Source organism: Pristiophorus japonicus, chromosome 6, assembly GCF_044704955.1.
Source record: "Pristiophorus japonicus isolate sPriJap1 chromosome 6, sPriJap1.hap1, whole genome shotgun sequence".
In the NCBI taxonomy this organism is placed as follows: domain Eukaryota; kingdom Metazoa; phylum Chordata; class Chondrichthyes; family Pristiophoridae; genus Pristiophorus; species Pristiophorus japonicus.
In genome coordinates, this window is record NC_091982.1 from 156,868,870 (window position 1) to 156,887,880 (window position 19,011).

At 57.7% G+C, this 19,011-nt stretch overlaps 1 protein-coding gene across 1 annotated transcript in view; it reads left to right on the forward strand.

Annotated features, from left to right (window-relative positions):
- gjz1 (gap junction protein zeta 1) overlaps positions 1-18,701 on the forward strand; it is a 43,023-nt gene extending 24,322 nt beyond the window's left edge. The window contains exon 2 of the mRNA XM_070882207.1: positions 13,766-18,701. Within this exon, the coding sequence (XP_070738308.1) occupies positions 13,766-14,449 (684 nt within the window). The 3' untranslated portion in view covers positions 14,450-18,701. The remainder of the gene's footprint in view (positions 1-13,765) is intronic.
- Positions 18,702-19,011: the final 310 nt, after the last annotated feature.

Consider the following 19,011-nt stretch of genomic DNA (forward strand, 5'->3'; position numbering starts at 1 on the left):
CTCGTGGTCTCCCCTCGTGGTCTCCCCTCGTGGTCTCCTCGTGGTCTCCTCGTGGTCTCCCCTCGTGGTCTCCCCTCGTGGTCTCTCCTCGTGGTCTCCCCTCGTGGTCTCCCCTCGTGGTCTCTCCTCGTGGTCTCCTCGTGGTCTCCTCGTGGTCTCCCCTCGCGGTCTCTCCTCGTGGTCTCCTCGTGGTCTCCACTTGTGGTCTCTCCTCGTGGTCTCCTCGTGGTCTCTCCTCGTGGTCTCCTCGTGGTCTCCCCTCGTGGTCTCCCCTCGTGGTCTCCTCGTGGTCTCTCCTCGTGGTCTCCTCGTGGTCTCCTCGTGGTCTCTCCTCATGGTCTTTCCTCGAGGTCACCCCGTCGTCTCTCCTCGTGGTCCCCTCGTGGTCTTCCCTCGTGGTCTCCCCTCGTGGTCTCTCCTCGAGGTCACCTCGTGGTCTCTCCTCGTGGTCTCCCCTCGTGGTCTCTCCTCGTGGTCTCTCCTCGAGGTCACCTCGTGGTCTCTCCTCGTGGTCCCCTCGTGGTCTCCTCGTGGTCTTTCTTCGAGGTCACCTCGTGGTCTCTCCTCGTGGTTACCTCGTGGTCTCTCCTCGTGGTCCCCTCGTGGTCTCTCCTCGTGGTCTCTCCTCGTGGTCCCCTCGTGGTCTCCCCTCGTGGTCTCCCCTCGTGGTCTCTCCTCGAGGTCACCTCGTGGTCTCTCCTCGTGGTCTCCTCGAGGTCTCTCCTCGTGGTCTCCTCGTGGTCTCCTCGTGGTCTCTCCTCGTGGTCTCTCCTCGTGGTCTCTCATCGTGATCCCCTCGTGGTCTCTCCTCGAGGTCACCTCGTGGTCTCTCCTCGTGGTCTCCTCGTGGTCTCTCCTCGTGGTCTCCCCTCGTGGTCTCCTCGTGGTCTCCCCTCGTGGTCTCCCCTCGTGGTCTCCTCGTGGTCTCCTCGTGGTCTCCCCTCGTGGTCTCTCCTCGTGGTCTCCCCTCGTGGTCTCTCCTCGTGGTCTCCCCTCGTGGTCTCCCCTCGTGGTCTCTCCTCGTGGTCTCTCCTCGTGGTCTCCTCGTGGTCTCCTCATGGTCTCCCCTCGTGGTCTCTCCTCGTGGTCTCCCCTCGTGGTCTCTCCTCGTGGTCTCCCCTCGTGGTCTCCTCGTGGTCTCCCCTCGTGGTCTCCCCTCGTGGTCTCCTCGTGGTCTCCTCGTGGTCTCCTCATGGTTCTCCTCGTGGTCTCCCCTCGTGGTCTCCTCGTGGTCTCTCCTCATGATCCCCTCGTGGTCTCCCCTCGTGGTCTCCTCGTGGTCCCCTCGTGGTCTCTCCTCGTGGTCTCTCATCGTGATCCCCTCGTGGTCTCTCCTCGTGGTCTCCCCTCGTGGTCTCCTCGTGGTCTCCCCTCGTGGTCTCCCCTCGTGGTCTCCTCGTGGTCTCCTCGTGGTCTCCCCTCGTGGTCTCCCCTCGTGGTCTCCCCTCGTGGTCTCTCCTCGTGGTCTCCCCTCGTGGTCTCCCCTCGTGGTCTCTCCTCGTGGTCTCCTCGTGGTCTCCTCGTGGTCTCCCCTCGCGGTCTCTCCTCGTGGTCTCCTCGTGGTCTCCCCTTGTGGTCTCTCCTCGTGGTCTCCTCGTGGTCTCTCCTCGTGGTCTCCTCGTGGTCTCCCCTCGTGGTCTCCCCTCGTGGTCTCCTCGTGGTCTCTCCTCGTGGTCTCCTCGTGGTCTCCTCGTGGTCTCTCCTCGTGGTCTTTCCTCGAGGTCACCCCGTCGTCTCTCCTCGTGGTCCCCTCGTGGTCTTCCCTCGTGGTCTCCCCTCGTGGTCTCTCCTCGAGGTCACCTCGTGGTCTCTCCTCGTGGTCTCCCCTCGTGGTCTCTCCTCGTGGTCTCTCCTCGAGGTCACCTCGTGGTCTCTCCTCGTGGTCCCCTCGTGGTCTCCTCGTGGTCTCTCCTCGAGGTCACCTCGTGGTCTCTCCTCGTGGTTACCTCGTGGTCTCTCCTCGTGGTCCCCTCGTGGTCTCTCCTCGTGGTCTCTCCTCGTGGTCCCCTCGTGGTCTCCCCTCGTGGTCTCCCCTCGTGGTCTCTCCTCGAGGTCACCTCGTGGTCTCTCCTCGTGGTCTCCTCGTGGTCTCTCCTCGTGGTCTCCTCGTGGTCTCCTCGTGGTCTCTCCTCATGGTCTCTCCTCGTGGTCTCTCATCGTGATCCCCTCGTGGTCTCTCCTCGTGGTCTCCTCGTGGTCTCTCCTCGTGGTCTCCCCTCGTGGTCTCCTCGTGGTCTCCCCTCGTGGTCTCCCCTCGTGGTCTCCTCGTGGTCTCCTCGTGGTCTCCCCTCGTGGTCTCCCCTCGTGGTCTCTCCTCGTGGTCTCCCCTCGTGGTCTCTCCTCGTGGTCTCCCCTCGTGGTCTCTCCTCGTGGTCTCCTCGTGGTCTCCCCTCGTGGTCTCCCCTCGTGGTCTCCTCGTGGTCTCCTCGTGGTCTCCTCATGGTTCTCCTCGTGGTCTCCCCTCGTGGTCTCCTCGTGGTCTCTCCTCATGATCCCCTCGTGGTCTCCCCTCGTGGTCTCCTCGTGGTCCCCTCGTGGTCTCTCCTCGTGGTCTCTCATCGTGATCCCCTCGTGGTCTCTCCTCGTGGTCTCCCCTCGTGGTCTCCTCGTGGTCTCCCCTCGTGGTCTCCCCTCGTGGTCTCCTCGTGGTCTCCTCGTGGTCTCCCCTCGTGGTCTCCCCTCGTGGTCTCTCCTCGTGGTCTCCCCTCGTGGTCTCCCCTCGTGGTCTCTCCTCGTGGTCTCCTCGTGGTCTCCTCGTGGTCTCCCCTCGCGGTCTCTCCTCGTGGTCTCCTCGTGGTCTCCCCTTGTGGTCTCTCCTCGTGGTCTCCTCGTGGTCTCTCCTCGTGGTCTCCTCGTGGTCTCCCCTCGTGGTCTCCCCTCGTGGTCTCCTCGTGGTCTCTCCTTGTGGTCTCCTCGTGGTCTCCTCGTGGTCTCTCCTCGTGGTCTTTCCTCGAGGTCACCCCGTCGTCTCTCCTCGTGGTCCCCTCGTGGTCTTCCCTCGTGGTCTCCCCTCGTGGTCTCTCCTCGAGGTCACCTCGTGGTCTCTCCTCGTGGTCTCCCCTCGTGGTCTCTCCTCGTGGTCTCTCCTCGAGGTCACCTCGTGGTCTCTCCTCGTGGTCCCCTCGTGGTCTCCTCGTGGTCTCTCCTCGAGGTCACCTCGTGGTCTCTCCTCGTGGTTACCTCGTGGTCTCTCCTCGTGGTCCCCTCGTGGTCTCTCCTCGTGGTCTCCCCTCGTGGTCTCCCCTCGTGGTCTCTCCTCGAGGTCACCTCGTGGTCTCTCCTCGTGGTCTCCTCGTGGTCTCTCCTCGTGGTCTCCTCGTGGTCTCCTCGTGGTCTCTCCTCATGGTCTCTCCTCGTGGTCTCTCATCGTGATCCCCTCGTGGTCTCTCCTCGTGGTCTCCTCGTGGTCTCTCCTCGTGGTCTCCCCTCGTGGTCTCCTCGTGGTCTCCTCGTGGTCTCCCCTCGTGGTCTCTCCTCGTGGTCTCCCCTCGTGGTCTCTCCTCGTGGTCTCCCCTCGTGGTCTCTCCTCGTGGTCTCCTCGTGGTCTCCCCTCGTGGTCTCCCCTCGTGGTCTCCTCGTGGTCTCCTCGTGGTCTCCTCATGGTTCTCCTCGTGGTCTCCCCTCGTGGTCTCCCCTCGTGGTCTCTCCTCGTGGTCTCCTCGTGGTCTCCTCGTGGTCTCCCCTCGCGGTCTCTCCTCGTGGTCTCCTCGTGGTCTCCCCTTGTGGTCTCTCCTCGTGGTCTCCTCGTGGTCTCTCCTCGTGGTCTCCTCGTGGTCTCCCCTCGTGGTCTCCCCTCGTGGTCTCCTCGTGGTCTCCTCGTGGTCTCCTCGTGGTCTCTCCTCGTGGTCTTTCCTCGAGGTCACCCCGTCGTCTCTCCTCGTGGTCCCCTCGTGGTCTTCCCTCGTGGTCTCCCCTCGTGGTCTCTCCTCGAGGTCACCTCGTGGTCTCTCCTCGTGGTCTCCCCTCGTGGTCTCTCCTCGTGGTCTCTCCTCGAGGTCACCTCGTGGTCTCTCCTCGTGGTCCCCTCGTGGTCTCCTCGTGGTCTCTCCTCGAGGTCACCTCGTGGTCTCTCCTCGTGGTTACCTCGTGGTCTCTCCTCGTGGTCCCCTCGTGGTCTCTCCTCGTGGTCTCTCCTCGTGGTCCCCTCGTGGTCTCCCCTCGTGGTCTCCCCTCGTGGTCTCTCCTCGAGGTCACCTCGTGGTCTCTCCTCGTGGTCTCCTCGTGGTCTCTCCTCGTGGTCTCCTCGTGGTCTCCTCGTGGTCTCTCCTCATGGTCTCTCCTCGTGGTCTCTCATCGTGATCCCCTCGTGGTCTCTCCTCGAGGTCACCTCGTGGTCTCTCCTCGTGGTCTCCTCGTGGTCTCTCCTCGTGGTCTCCCCTCGTGGTCTCCTCGTGGTCTCCACTCGTGGTCTCCCCTCGTGGTCTCCTCGTGGCCTCCTCGTGGTCTCCCCTCGTGGTCTCCCCTCGTGGTCTCTCCTCGTGGTCTCCCCTCGTGGTCTCTCCTCGTGGTCTCCCCTCGTGGTCTCTCCTCGTGGTCTCCTCGTGGTCTCCCCTCGTGGTCTCCCCTCGTGGTCTCCTCGTGGTCTCCTCGTGGTCTCCTCATGGTTCTCCTCGTGGTCTCCCCTCGTGGTCTCCTCGTGGTCTCTCCTCATGATCCCCTCGTGGTCTCCCCTCGTGGTCTCCTCGTGGTCCCCTCGTGGTCTCTCCTCGTGGTCTCTCATCGTGATCCCCTCGTGGTCTCTCCTCGTGGTCTCCCCTCGTGGTCTCCTCGTGGTCTCCCCTCGTGGTCTCCCCTCGTGGTCTCCTCGTGGTCTCCTCGTGGTCTCCCCTCGTGGTCTCCCCTCGTGGTCTCTCCTCGTGGTCTCCCCTCGTGGTCTCCCCTCGTGGTCTCTCCTCGTGGTCTCCTCGTGGTCTCCTCGTGGTCTCCCCTCGCGGTCTCTCCTCGTGGTCTCCTCGTGGTCTCCACTTGTGGTCTCTCCTCGTGGTCTCCTCGTGGTCTCTCCTCGTGGTCTCCTCGTGGTCTCCCCTCGTGGTCTCCCCTCGTGGTCTCCTCGTGGTCTCTCCTCGTGGTCTCCTCGTGGTCTCCTCGTGGTCTCTCCTCATGGTCTTTCCTCGAGGTCACCCCGTCGTCTCTCCTCGTGGTCCCCTCGTGGTCTTCCCTCGTGGTCTCCCCTCGTGGTCTCTCCTCGAGGTCACCTCGTGGTCTCTCCTCGTGGTCTCCCCTCGTGGTCTCTCCTCGTGGTCTCTCCTCGAGGTCACCTCGTGGTCTCTCCTCGTGGTCCCCTCGTGGTCTCCTCGTGGTCTTTCTTCGAGGTCACCTCGTGGTCTCTCCTCGTGGTTACCTCGTGGTCTCTCCTCGTGGTCCCCTCGTGGTCTCTCCTCGTGGTCTCTCCTCGTGGTCCCCTCGTGGTCTCCCCTCGTGGTCTCCCCTCGTGGTCTCTCCTCGAGGTCACCTCGTGGTCTCTCCTCGTGGTCTCCTCGAGGTCTCTCCTCGTGGTCTCCTCGTGGTCTCCTCGTGGTCTCTCCTCGTGGTCTCTCCTCGTGGTCTCTCATCGTGATCCCCTCGTGGTCTCTCCTCGAGGTCACCTCGTGGTCTCTCCTCGTGGTCTCCTCGTGGTCTCTCCTCGTGGTCTCCCCTCGTGGTCTCCTTGTGGTCTCCCCTCGTGGTCTCCCCTCGTGGTCTCCTCGTGGTCTCCTCGTGGTCTCCCCTCGTGGTCTCTCCTCGTGGTCTCCCCTCGTGGTCTCTCCTCGTGGTCTCCCCTCGTGGTCTCCCCTCGTGGTCTCTCCTCGTGGTCTCTCCTCGTGGTCTCCTCGTGGTCTCCTCATGGTCTCCCCTCGTGGTCTCTCCTCGTGGTCTCCCCTCGTGGTCTCTCCTCGTGGTCTCCTCGTGGTCTCTCCTCGTGGTCTCCTCGTGGTCTCCTCGTGGTCTCCCCTCGTGGTCTCTCCTCGTGGTCTCCCCTCGTGGTCTCTCCTCGTGGTCTCCTCGTGGTCTCTCCTCGTGATCTCCTTGTGGTCTCTCCTCGTGGTCTCTCCTCGTGGTCTCTCCTCGTGGTCTCTCCTCGTGGTCTCCTTGTGGTCTCTCCTCGTGGTCTCTCCTCGTGGTCTCCCCTCGTGGTCTCCCCTCGTGGTCTCTCCTCGTGATCCCCTCGTGGTCACCTCGTGGTCTCTCCTCGTGGTCTCTCCTTGAGGTCACCTCGTGGTCTCTCCTCGTGGTCTCCCCTCGTGGTCTCTCCTCGTGGTCTCCTCGTGGTCTCTCCTCGTGATCTCCTTGTGGTCTCTCCTCGTGGTCTCTCCTCGTGGTCTCTCCTCGTGGTCTCTCCTCGTGGTCTCTCCTCGTGGTCTCCTTGTGGTCTCTCCTCGTGGTCTCTCCTCGTGGTCTCCCCTCGTGGTCTCCCCTCGTGGTCTCTCCTCGTGATCCCCTCGTGGTCACCTCGTGGTCTCTCCTCGTGGTCTCTCCTTGAGGTCACCTCGTGGTCTCCCCTCGTGGTCTCCTCTCGTGGTCTCCTCGTGGTCTCTCCTCGTGGTCTCCTCGTGGTCTCCTCGTGGTCTCTCCTCGTGGTCTTTCCTCGAGGTCACCTCGTGTTCTCTCCTCGTGGTCCCCTCGTGGTCTTCCCTCGTGGTCTCCCCTCGTGGTCTCTCCTCGAGGTCACCTCGTGGTCTCCCCTCGTGGTCTCTCCCCGTGGTCTCTCCTCGAGGTCACCTCGTGGTCTCTCCTCGTGGTCCCCTCGTGGTCTCCTCGTGGTCTCTCCTCGAGGTCACCTCGTGGTCTCTCCTCGTGGTTACCTCGTGGTCTCCTCGTGGTCTCTCCTCGAGGTCCCCTCGTGGTCTCTCCTCGTGGTCTCTCCTCGAGGTCACCTCGTGGTCTCTCCTCGTGGTTACCTCGTGGTCTCTCCTCGTGGTCCCCTCGTGGTCTTCCCTCGTGGTCTCTCCTCGTGGTCCCCTCGAGGTCTCTCCTCGTGGTCTCTCCTCGTGGTCCCCTCGTGGTCTCCCCTCGTGGTCTCCCCTCGTGGTCTCTCCTCGAGGTCACCTCGTGGTCTCTCCTCGTGGTCTCCTCGTGGTCTCTCCTCGTGGTCTCCTCGTGGTCTCCTCGTGGTCTCTCCTCGAGGTCACCTCGTGGTCTCTCCTCGTGGTCCCCTCGTGGTCTCTCCTCGTGGTCTCTCCTCGTGGTCCCCTCATGGTCTCCCCTCGTGGTCTCCCCTCGTGGTCTCTCCTCGAGGTCACCTCGTGGTCTCCCCTTGTGGTCTCTCCTCGTGGTTACCTCGTGGTCTCTCCTCGTGGTCCCCTCGTGGTCTCTCCTCGTGGTCTCTCCTCGTGGTCCCCTCATGGTCTCCCCTCGTGGTCTCCCCTCGTGGTCTCTCCTCGAGGTCACCTCGTGGTCTTTCCTCGTGGTCTCCTCGTGGTCTCTCCTCGTGGTCTCCTCGTGGTCTCCTCGTGGTCTCTCCTCGTGGTCCCCTAGTGGTCTGTCCTCGTGGTCTCTCATCGTGATCCCCTCGTGGTCTCTCCTCGTGGTCTCCCCTCGTGGTCTCCTCGTGGTCTTCCCTCGTGGTCTCCCCTCGTGGTCTCTCCTCGTGGTCTCCCCTCGTGGTCTCTCCTCGTGGTCTCCCCTCGTGGTCTCTCCTCGTGGTCTCTCCTCGTGGTCTCCTCGTGGTCTCCCCTCGTGGTCTCTCCTCGTGGTCTCCTCGTGGTCTCCCCTCGTGGTCTCTCCTCGTGGTCTCCTCGTGGTCTCTCCTCGTGGTCTCCTCGTGGTCTCCCCTCGTGGTCTCTCCTCGTGGTCTCCTCGTGGTCTCTCCTCGTGGTCTCCTTGTGGTCTCTCCTCGTGGTCTCTCCTCATGGTCTCTCCTCGTGGTCTCTCCTCGTGGTCTCCCCTCGTGGTCTCCCCTCGTGGTCTCTCCTCGTGATCCCCTCGTGGTCTCCCCTCGTGGTCTCCCCTCGTGGTCTCTCCTCGTGATCCCCTCGTGGTCTCTCCTCATGGTCTCTCCTCGTGGTCTCTCCTCGTGGTCTCCCCTCGTGGTCTCCCCTCGTGGTCTCTCCTCGTGGTCACCTCGTGGTCTCTCCTCGTGGTCTCTCCTCGAGGTCACCTCGTGGTCTCCCCTCGTGGTCTCCCCTCGTGGTCTCCTCGTGGTCTCTCCTCGTGGTCTCCTCGTGGTCTCCTCGTGGTCTCTCCTCGTGGTCTTTCCTCGAGGTCACCTCGTGGTCTCTCCTAGTGGTCCCCTCGTGGTCTTCCCTCGTGGTCTCCCCTCGTGGTCTCTCCTTGAGGTCACCTCGTGGTCTCTCCTCGTGGTCTCCCCTCGTGGTCTCTCCTCGTGGTCTCTCCTCGAGGTCACCTCGTGGTCTCTCCTCGTGGTCCCCTCGTGGTCTCTCCTCATGGTCCCCTCGTGGTCTCTCCTCGTGGTCTCTCCTCGTGGTCCCCTCGTGGTCTCCCCTCGTGGTCTCCCCTCGTGGTCTCTCCTCGAGGTCACCTCGTGGTCTCTCCTCGGGGTCTCCTCGTGGTCTCTCCTCGTGGTCTCCTCGTGGTCTCCTCGTGGTCTCTCCTCGAGGTCACCTCGTGGTCTCCCCTCGTGGTCTCTCCTCGAGGTCACCTCGTGGTCTCTCCTCGTGGTCTCTCCTCGAGGTCACCTCGTGGTCTCTCCTCATGGTCTCTCCTCGTGGTCTCTCCTCGTGGTCCCCTCGTGGTCTCTCTTCGTGGTCTCTCCTCATGGTCTCCTCGTGGTTTCTCCTCGTGGTCTCTCCTCGTGGTCCCCTCGTGGTCTCCCCTCGTGGTCTCCCCTCGTGGTCTCTCTCGTGGTCTCCTCGTGTTCTCTCCTCGTGGTGTCTCCTCGTGGTCTCTCCTCGTGGTCTCCCCTCGTGGTCTCTCCTCGTGGTCTCCCCTCGTGGTCTCTCCTCGTGGTCTCCTCGTGTTATCTCCTCGTGATCCCCTCGTGGTCTCTCCTCGTGATCCCCTCGTGGTCTCTCCTCGTGGTCTCCCCTCGTGGTCTCTCCTCGTGGTCTCTCCTCGTGGTCTCTCCTCGCGGTCTCTCCTCGTGATCCCCTCGTGGTCTCTCCTCGTGATCCCCTCGTGGTCTCTCCTCGTGGTCTCCCCTCATGGTCTCTCCTCGTGGTCTCTCCTCGTGGTCTCCCCTCGTGGTCTCTCCTCGTGGTCTCTCCTCGTGGTCTCTCCTCGTGGTCTCTCCTCGTGATCCCCTCGTGGTCTCTCCTCGTGATCCCCTCGTGGTCTCTCCTCGTGGTCTCCCCTCGTGGTCTTTCCTCGTGGTCTCTCCTCGTGGTCTCTCCTCGTGGTCTTCTCGTGGTCTCCTCGTGGTCTCTCCTCGTGATCTCTCCTCGTTGTCTCCTCGTGTTCTCTCCTTGTGATCCTCTCGTGGTCTCTCCTCGTGGTCTCTCCTCGTGGTCTCTCCTCGTGGTCTCTCCTCGTGGTCTCTCCCTCAAGGGCTACCCTCATGGTCTCCCCTCGTGGTCTCCCCTCATGGTCTCCTCGTGGTCTCCCCTCATGATCTCTCCTCGTGGTCTCTCCTAGTGGTCTCTTCTCGTGGTCTCTCCTCATGGTCTCTCCTCATGGTCTCCCCTCGTGGTCTCCCCTCATGGTCTTCTCGTGATCTCTCCTCGTGGTCTCTCCTCGTGGTCTCTTCTCGTGGTCTCTCCTCGTGGTCTCTCCTCATGGTCTCCCCTCGTGGTCTCCCCTCGTGGTCTCCTCGTGGTCTCCTCGTGGTCTCCCCTCGTGGTCTCCTCGTGGTCTCCTCGTGGTCCCCTCATGGTCTCCTCGTGGTTCTCCTCGTGGTCTCCCCTCGTGGTCTCCTCGTGGTCTCTCCTCATGATCCCCTCGTGGTCTCCCCTCGTGGTCTCCTCGTGGTCCCCTCGTGGTCTCTCCTCGTGGTCTCTCATCGTGATCCCCTCGTGGTCTCTCCTCGTGGTCTCCCCTCGTGGTCTCCTCGTGGTCTCCTCTCGTGGTCTCCCCTCGTGGTCTCCTCGTTTTCTCCTCGTGGTCTCCCCTCGTGGTCTCCCCTCGTGGTCTCTCCTCGTGGTCTCCCCTCGTGGTCTCTCCTCGTGGTCTCCCCTCGTGGTCTCCCCTCGTGGTCTCTCCTCGTGGTCTCCCCTCGTGGTCTCTCCTCGTGGTCTCCCCTCGTGGTCTCCCCTCGTGGTCTCTCCTCGTGGTCTTCTCGTGGTCTCCTCGTGGTCTCCCCTCGCGGTCTCTCCTCGTGGTCTCCTCGTGATCTCCCCTCGTGGTCTCTCCTCGTGGTCTCCTCGTGGTCTCTCCTCGTGGTCTCCTCGTGGTCTCTCCTCGTGGTCTCCCCTCGTGGTCTCCTCGTGGTCTCTCCTCGTGGTCTCTCCTCGTGGTCTCTCCTCGTGGTCTCCCCTCGTGTTCTCTCCTCGTGGTCCCCTCGTGGTCTCCTCCTGGTCTCCCCTCGTGGTCTCCCCTCGTGGTCCCCTCGTGGTCTGCTTGTGGTCTCCTCGTGGTCTCTCCTCGTGGTCTCTCCTCGTGGTCTCTCCTCGTGGTCTCCTCGTGGTTTCCTTGTGGTCTCTCCTCGTGGTCTCCTCGTGGTCTCTCCTCGTGGTCTCCTCGTGGTCTCTCCTCGTGGTCTCCTTGTGGTCTTTCCTCGTGGTCTCTCCTCGTGGTCTCCCCTCGTAGTCTCTCCTCGTGGTCTCTCCTCGTGGTCTCTCCTCGTGGTCTCCCCTCGTGGTCCCCTCGTGGTCTCTCCTCATGATCCCCTCGTGGTCTCTCCTCGTCGTCTCTCCTCTTGGTCTCTCCTCGTGGTCTCCTCGTGGTCTCTCCTCGTGGTCTCTCCTCGTGGTCTCCTCGTGGTCTCTCCTCGTGGTCTCCTCGTGGTCTCCTCGTGGTCCCCTCGTGGTCTCCTCCTGGTCTCCCCTCGTGGTCTCCCCTCGTGGTCCCCTCGTGGTCTGCTTGTGGTCTCCTCGTGGTCTCTCCTCGTGGTCTCTCCTCGTGGTCTCCTCGTGGTCTCTCCTCGTGGTCTCCTCGTGGTCTCCTCGTGGTCTCCGTGGTCTCTCCTCGTGGTGTCCTCGTGGTCTATCCTCGTGGTCTCCTCATGGTCTCCCCTCGTGGTCTCTCCTCATGGTCTCTCCTCGTGGTCTCCCCTCGTGGTCTCTCCTCGTGGTCCCCTCGTGGTCTCTTCGTGGTCTCTCCTCGTGGTCTCCTCGTGGTCTCTCCTCGTGGTCTCCTCGTGGTCTCCCCTCGTGGTCTCTCCTCATGGTCTCTCCTCGTGGTCTCCTCGTGGTCTCCTCGTGGTCTCCCCTCGTGGTCTCTCCTCATGGTCTCTCCTCGTGGTCTCTCCTCGTGGTCTCCCCTCGTGGTCTCTCCTCGTGGTCCCCTCACACCAGGTGTGGTTCCTTTGTTGTTCGGTCATTTTTACAGAATGCACTGCCTGAGAGGGTGATGGAGGCAGACTCAATCATCATGGCTTTCAAAAGGAAATTGGATACGTACCTGAAGGGAAAAAAAATTGCAGGGTTTCGGGGAAAGGGCAGGGGAGTGGGACGAGCTGAAGTGCTCTTGCAAAGAGCCGGCGTGGGCTCGATGGACCGAATGGCCTCCTTCTATGCTGTAACCATTCTATGGTTCTCGAATAGGGGCCCCAACCCAAGCTATCCCTTGAAGATCACTAGATGGCGCACTGGGACCGCTTTGTTAACCTCGCCGTGGGGTGTAAAAGGCATACCCTGCTATTCGGAGGCCAGTACTGCAAGAGGTTTTTTTTTTAAGGTCCCTTCCATTCACTTTTAACTTCTCCCCTCTCAGCCCCAGTTTCTTCCCACCCTCGCCATTGAGTCAGAAGATCATGGGTTCAACACCCACTGCAGAGACTCGAGCACAAAAATGTAGCTGACACTCCCAGTGCAGTGCTGAGGGAGTGTTGCACTATCAGAGGATCAGAACTGAGAGACAGCGCACTGTCGGAGGGTCAGTACTGAGGGAGCACTGCACTGTTGGAGGGGCAGTACTGAGGGAGCGCCGCACTATCGGAGAGGCAGTACTGAGGGAGCGTTGTACTGACGGAGGTGCTGTCTTTTGGATGACATGTTAAACTGAGGCCCCGTCTGCTTTCTCAGGTGGATGTAAATGATCCCATGACACTGTTTCACAGAAGAGTAGGGGAGTTATCCAATATTTATTCCTCAATCAACATCTCTAAACCAAAACAGATTATCTGGTCATTATCACGTTACTTTCTGTGGGAGCTTGCTGTGTGCAAATTGGCTTCCGTGTTTCCTACATTACAAAAGTGATTACACTCCAAAAAAGTACTTCATTGGCTGTGAAGCACTTTGGGATGTCGGATGGTTGTGAAAGGCGCTATATAAATACAAGTCTTTTACTAGGCCATGAATGGAGCCTGGGTCTTTCCTGCTCTGTGTGTGTGGGGTTGCTCAGTCCCACACCAGGTTTGAGATCAGGCTCACTCCGCTCTATGTGTCCCTGATTTTTTTTTTTTGCTGCTTGTTTTCACTACCCGCCACAAACTCCGCTTCCTAGCCACTGACTCCATCCTACTTCCTAACTCTTGTCTGAGGCTGAACCAGACTGTTCGCAACCTTGGTGTGATATTTGATCCTGAAATAAGCTTCCGATCACATATTCGCAGCATAACTAAGACCGCCTATTTCCACCTCCGTAACATCGCCCGTCTCCATCCTTGCCTCAGTTCATCCGTTGCTGAAGCCCTCATCCAAGCCTTTGTTACCTCTAGACTTGACTATTCCAACGCACTCCTGGCTGGTCTCCCACATTCTACCCTGCGTAAACTAGAGGTGATCCAAAACTCAGCTGCCCGTGTCCTAACTCGCACCAAGTTCCACTCATCCATTGCCCCTGTGCGCGCTGACCTACATTGGCTCCTGGTTAATTAACGCCTTGATTTCAAAATTCTCATCCTTATTTGCAAATCCCTCCATGGCCCTCGCCCCTCCCTATCTCTGTAATCTCCTCCAGCCCCACAAACCGCTGCCCCCCCCACCCCCCACATCCCCCCGCACCTTTCCAAGGTGTCTGTGCTCCTCTAATTCTACCCTCTTGAGCATTCCTGATTATAATCGCTCAACCGTTGGTGGCCATGCCTTCTGTTGCCTAGGCCCTAAGCTCTGGAACTCCCTCCCTAAACCTCTCCACCTTTCTACGTCTCTTTCATCCTTCAAGACGTTCCTAAAAATCAACCTCTTTGAACAAGCTTTTGGTCACTTGTGTTTATTTCTCCTTATGTGGTTAGGTGTCAAATGTTTTATCTCATAATACTCCTATGAAGCTCCTTGGGACATTTCACTTTGTTAATGGTGCTATATAAATACAAGTTGTTGTTGTTGAGACGTTAAACCGAGGCCTCGTCTGCTCTATTGGGTGGACGTAAAAGATCCCATGGTAATATCTCAAAGCAGAGCAGGGGAGTTATCCCCGATGTCCTGGGGCCGATATTTATCCCTCAACCAACATCACTAAAAACAGATTATCTGGTCATGATCAAATTTATGTTTGTGGGAGCTTGCTTTGCACAAATTGGTTTCCGAGTTTTCTATATTACAACAGCGACTACACTCCAAAAGGTACTTCATTGGCTGTGAAGCGCTTTGGGATGCCCGGTGGTCGTGAAAGCCACTGTAGAAATGCAAGACTTTTAGTAGGCCGGGGATGGAGCCTCGGCCTTTCCTGCTCTGTGTATGTATATGTAGGGGGTGTGGGATTGGCTCAGTTCCATACTGGGTGTGAGATCAGGCTCACTCTGCGTCCCTGATTTGTATTATTCGTTTTGTTCCTGCTGTTGTTTCAGATGGCCACCTACGTCGTTGGATTCAGCCGCCTGGCCTCCGTTGCCATGGGAACAATCTCAGGCCGCCAGGGCATGACCCTGTGGTACGGGCTGATGGGCCTGCGGCTGGTGGCTCTCTTTGTGGCCGATCACCCCTGGACCGACCTGCGGGCCGACTTCATCTGCAATGGCTCGCTCAGCACCTATTGCTGGGCCAGCTGCTTCAACGCCCACTTCAACTTCCCCATGGACGTGTTGTGGGACTTCAGCTATGTGCTGGCCGCTATGCCCGTCGCCTGCCTGTACCAGATCTCGCCGCGCCTCAGGCCGCCAAAGGGGACCCCGCTCGAGGAGACATCCGCGACCTCCCCTCTGCCCCAGCCGTCCGTGAGCGGTCGGGGCCCCAAGGAGCGGGACTGGCTGACCTGGGCGGCAGTGGTCAGCGTCTGCGCCCTGGTGGCCATCGAGGTGGTCTTCCTGTGGGTCATAGCCTGGGTCCAGCTGCCACTGGTGTCCCCTGCCTCCATCCAGTGTGTCGTCCCCCCCTCCTGCTCCCCAGCGAGCCCAGTGGAGTGCGTGCTGCACGCCAGGGCTGAGAAGCTGGCCGCCATGGGCGTGCTGGCCTTCGCCTCAGGCTTCAACATCCTGGTGGGCCTGGTCTACATCGGCATGGCCTGCCTGGCCGAGTGCTGGCACCGGATGTGAGGCCCCCTCGCTCTTTCTCCCCATACTGTGCTCCCCCCTCTCCCTCCTTCCCAATGACGGCTGTTAACCCTCGTCTTAACCCCGTCCCTTGCGCCCTCAATCAGTAAGTCCCATGGGACCTCGTCATCATAACCAAGACAGATAACCAATCAGTAGAGCCCATGGGACCTCCTTATCACAGCCAAGACAAATAACCAATCAGTAATTCCCTTGGGACTTTGTCATCATTACCAAGACAGAGAACCAATCAGTAATTCCCCATGGGACCTCCTCATCGTGGCCAACACAGTCAAGACACAGGTCAGGAGCGTGATGGAATATTCTCCATTTGTCTGGATAAGTGAAGCTCCAACAACACTCAAGAAGCTCGACACCATCCAGGACAAAACAGCCCACTCGATTGGCACCCCATCCACCACCTTAAACATTCACTTCCTCCACTACCAGCGCACCGTGGCTACAGTGTGTACCATCTACAAGATGCACTGCAGCAACTCACCACAGCTTCTTCGGCAGCACCTCCCAAACCCACGACCTCTACCACCTAGAAGAACAAGGGCAGCAGGCGCATGGGGACACCACCACCTGCAAGTTCCCCTCCACGTTACGCACCATCCTGACTTGGAAATATTTTGGCTGTTCCTTCATCGTCGCTGGATCAAAATCCTGGAGCACTGTGGGAGAACCTTCACCCCACGGACTGCAGGGGTTCAATAAGGCAGCTCGCCTCCACCTTCTCAAGGCAGTTAAGGATGGGTAATCAATGCTGGCCCACATCCCAGCGAAGCCCACATCCCAGGACCAAATAAAATAAAACAATCAGTAACTCCCGATGGGACCTTGGGGGTTAGGAGCCTCATGGAGGCATCTGAGAAACTTGTGAAAGTCTGGAGAGACTCGATACTCTTCAGCTTGGTGAGAAGGCCATCCTTTGCAGCCAGAGATGGGAAGGGAAAGAAAATAGGACAAGGGGAAACCAGGCCTCCAGAGTAGGACTGAGATTGCGACGCCCGGTCACACACACATACACATAAACAACACACACATACACACACACACACACACACACACACACATAAACAACACACACACACACATACACACACACACACATGCACACATACACAACACACACACACATACACAACACATGCACACACACACATACACAACACACACACACACATACACAACACATACACACACACACACACACACACATAAACAACACACACACACATGCACACACACACACATACACACACACACACACATACACACATACACAACACACACACACATACACAACACATACACACACACACACATACACAACACACACACACACATAAACACATACACAACACACACACACATACACAACACATACACACACACACATACACAACACATACACACACATACAAAACACACACACACACATACACAACACATACACACACACACACACACACACACAGAGTGACGGCTAAGCTTTAACATCACAACATAAGAATTAAGAGCAGGAGTAGGCCATTTGGCCCCTCGAGACCGCTCCACCATTCAGTAAGATCATGGCGGATCTTCATCCTCAACTCCGCTTTCCTGCACTGTCCCCATATCCCTTGGATTCCCCTAATATCAAAAAATCTATTGCGCTGTTTTGAATATACTCAAAGACTGAGTCTCCACAGCTCTCTGGGATAGAGAATTCCAGAGATTCACCACTCTCTGAGTGTAGAAATTTCTACTCCTTTCAGTCCTAAATGGCCGACCCCTTATTCTGAGACTGTGACCCCTGGCTCCAGACTCCCCAACCAGAGGAAACACCCTCCCTGCTTATGCAATGTCAAGCCCTGTAAGAATCTCTCATTCTTCTAAACTCTAGAAAACATAGGCCTAGTCTACTTCATCTCTCCTCATAGGACAATCCCCCCATCCTAGGAATCATTTTGGTGAACCTTCACTGCACTCCCTCCACGGCAAGTATAGGAAAATCAAGTTTGACAAATTTTCTGGAGGATAAGGGGGAACCAGTGGATGTGGTGTATTTGGATTTCCAGAAGGCATTCGATAAGGTGCCACATAAAAGTTTACTGCACAAGATAAAAGTTCACGGGATTGGGGGTGATATATTAGCATGGATAGAGGATTGGCTAGCTAACAGAAAGCAGAGAGTCAGGATAAATGGGTCATTTTCCAGTTGGCAAACAGTAACTAGTGGGGTGCCGCATGGATCGGTGCTGGGTCCTCAACTATTTACAATCTATATTAATGACTTGGATGAAGGGACCGAGTGTAATGTAGCCAAGTTTGCTGATGAAACAAAGATGGGTGGGAAAGCAAATTGTGAAGAGGACACAAAAAATCTGCAAAGGGATATAGACAGGTTAAGTGAGTGGGCAAAAATTTAGCAGATGGAGTATAATGTGGGAAAATGTGAGACAGAAAAAATAGAAAAGAAAATTATAATTTAAATGGAGAAAAATTGCAAAGTGATGCAGTACAGAGGGACCTGGGGGTTCTTGTACATGAAACACAAAAAGTGAGTATGCAGGTACAGCAAGTAATCAGGAAGGCAAATGGAATGTTGGCCTTTATTGCAACGAAGATGGAGTATAAAAGCAGAGAAGTCCTGCTACAACTGTACAGGGTATTGGTGAGGCCACACCTAGAGTACTGCGTACAGTTTTGGTCTCTGTATTTAAGGAAGGATATACTTGCATTGGAGGCTGTTTAGAGAAGGTTCACTAGGTTGATTCTGTAGATGAGGGGGTTGACATATGAAGATAGATTGAGTAGGTTGGGCCTATACACATTGGAGTTCAGTAGAATGAGAGGTGATCTTATTGAAACATAAGATAATGAGAGGATATTTCCACTCATAGGGGAAACTAAAACTAGGGGACATAGTCTCAGAATAAGGGTCTGCTTATTTAAAACTGAGATGAGGAGGAATTTCTTCTCTCAGAGGGTTGTAAATCTGTGGAATTCTCTGCCCCAGAGAACTGTGGAGGCTGGGTCATTGAATATATTTAAGGCGGAGATAGACGGATTTTTGAGCGGTAAGGGAATAAAGGGCAGGGAAGTGGAGCTGAGGTCAGGATCAGATCAGCCATGATCTTATTGAATGGCGGAGCAGGCTCGAGGGGCCAAATGGCCTACTCCTGCTCCTATTTCTTATGTTCGTTAGGTTCGTTAAGTAAGAAGACCAAAACAATGCACAATACCCCAGGTGTGGTCTCACCAGGGCCCTATATAATTGCAATATGATGTATTTACTATTATACTCAAATCCTCTTGTAATAAAGGTCAACATACCATTTGCTTTCTTAAGTTCTTGCTATACCTGCATGTTAACTTTCAGTGACTCATGTACAAGGAAAGCCAGCTCCCTCTGAACACCAACATTTCCCAATCTCTCCCCATTTAAATAATACCCTGCTTTTCTATTTAAGGAACGGTTGGTGCAATGGGAGGGGCCGAATGGCCTCCCTCATCCCGAATTATCTGGGGCTTTGCCCAATCTCCTCTCCCGTCCTATCCTTCACCCTCTTCCTTCCCCCTCTCTGCACCATAGCCTAGCCTCCGCCAACCATCTCCCAAACCCCTTCCCTTCCTTCCACAGCCCACAAAATGTCAAAGGTCCAAGCTTGTGGGGCTGGTGTGGGGGTGGTGGTTGTCTCTTTCCTTACTCTACTGGCCTTGGCCGCAGAATTGGTCATCAGATGACCATAGGCATCCTTGCCCACCCCCCCAACCAGTCCTTCCGTCAGCCCCACCCCACCCACCACATTCAACCCCAGATCAGGCAAACTTAGCACAGGCCGGGGATGGAACCTGGGCCTTTCCTGCTGTGTGTGTGTGTGTGTGTGTGTGGGGGTGGAGGGGGGAGGGGGACAGCTCCGTCCCCCGCTGGCTGACCTTGGCTAACTAGGCCGGAGGGCCCTTTAAAGCAGGTTGGCGTGTTCTAGAAAAGTGCGAACCATGGCGGTAAGCCCGAAAGCGGCAAACACTCCTCGCTTCTTGCATCTCCTCCACCGCGGAAACATGCAAGTTTATTATTAACAATTAACATTTAGAGTTGTGCAACTTTAATTGCCCTGTTCCCTTCCTCCACCCCACTCCCCCTTAAAGGGGGAGAGGTTGCGAAGAAGCTTTCAGACAAGTTGTTCGTATCTAAACAATTATTGTACAATCACCCCCTGTGTGTTTCTCTGCCTTGTGCTAATAAATTTACATTTAAATTAAATGTCCTGGAGAATTCTTTTCCCCCTCCTTGAGTTTTAGTCGATTCCCGTATTGGAAGGGTGTCGCAGGGGTCGGGGTTCAAAAGGCTTCAGGATTCGGCCCATGTTGGCTAATTAGGCCGCGAGAAGGAGCATGCTCTGTGCCTGTGTGTGGCTCAGTCCCACACCGGGTGTGAGATCAGGCTAACTCAGCTCTAGGCCGGGGAGGGAGCCTGGGCCTCTCCTGCTCTCCTGCTGCTGTAGGAATGACTTTCTATAGTTGAGATTGAAGTACGTTAAGATAATAGAAAATAGGAGCAGTAGTAGGCCATT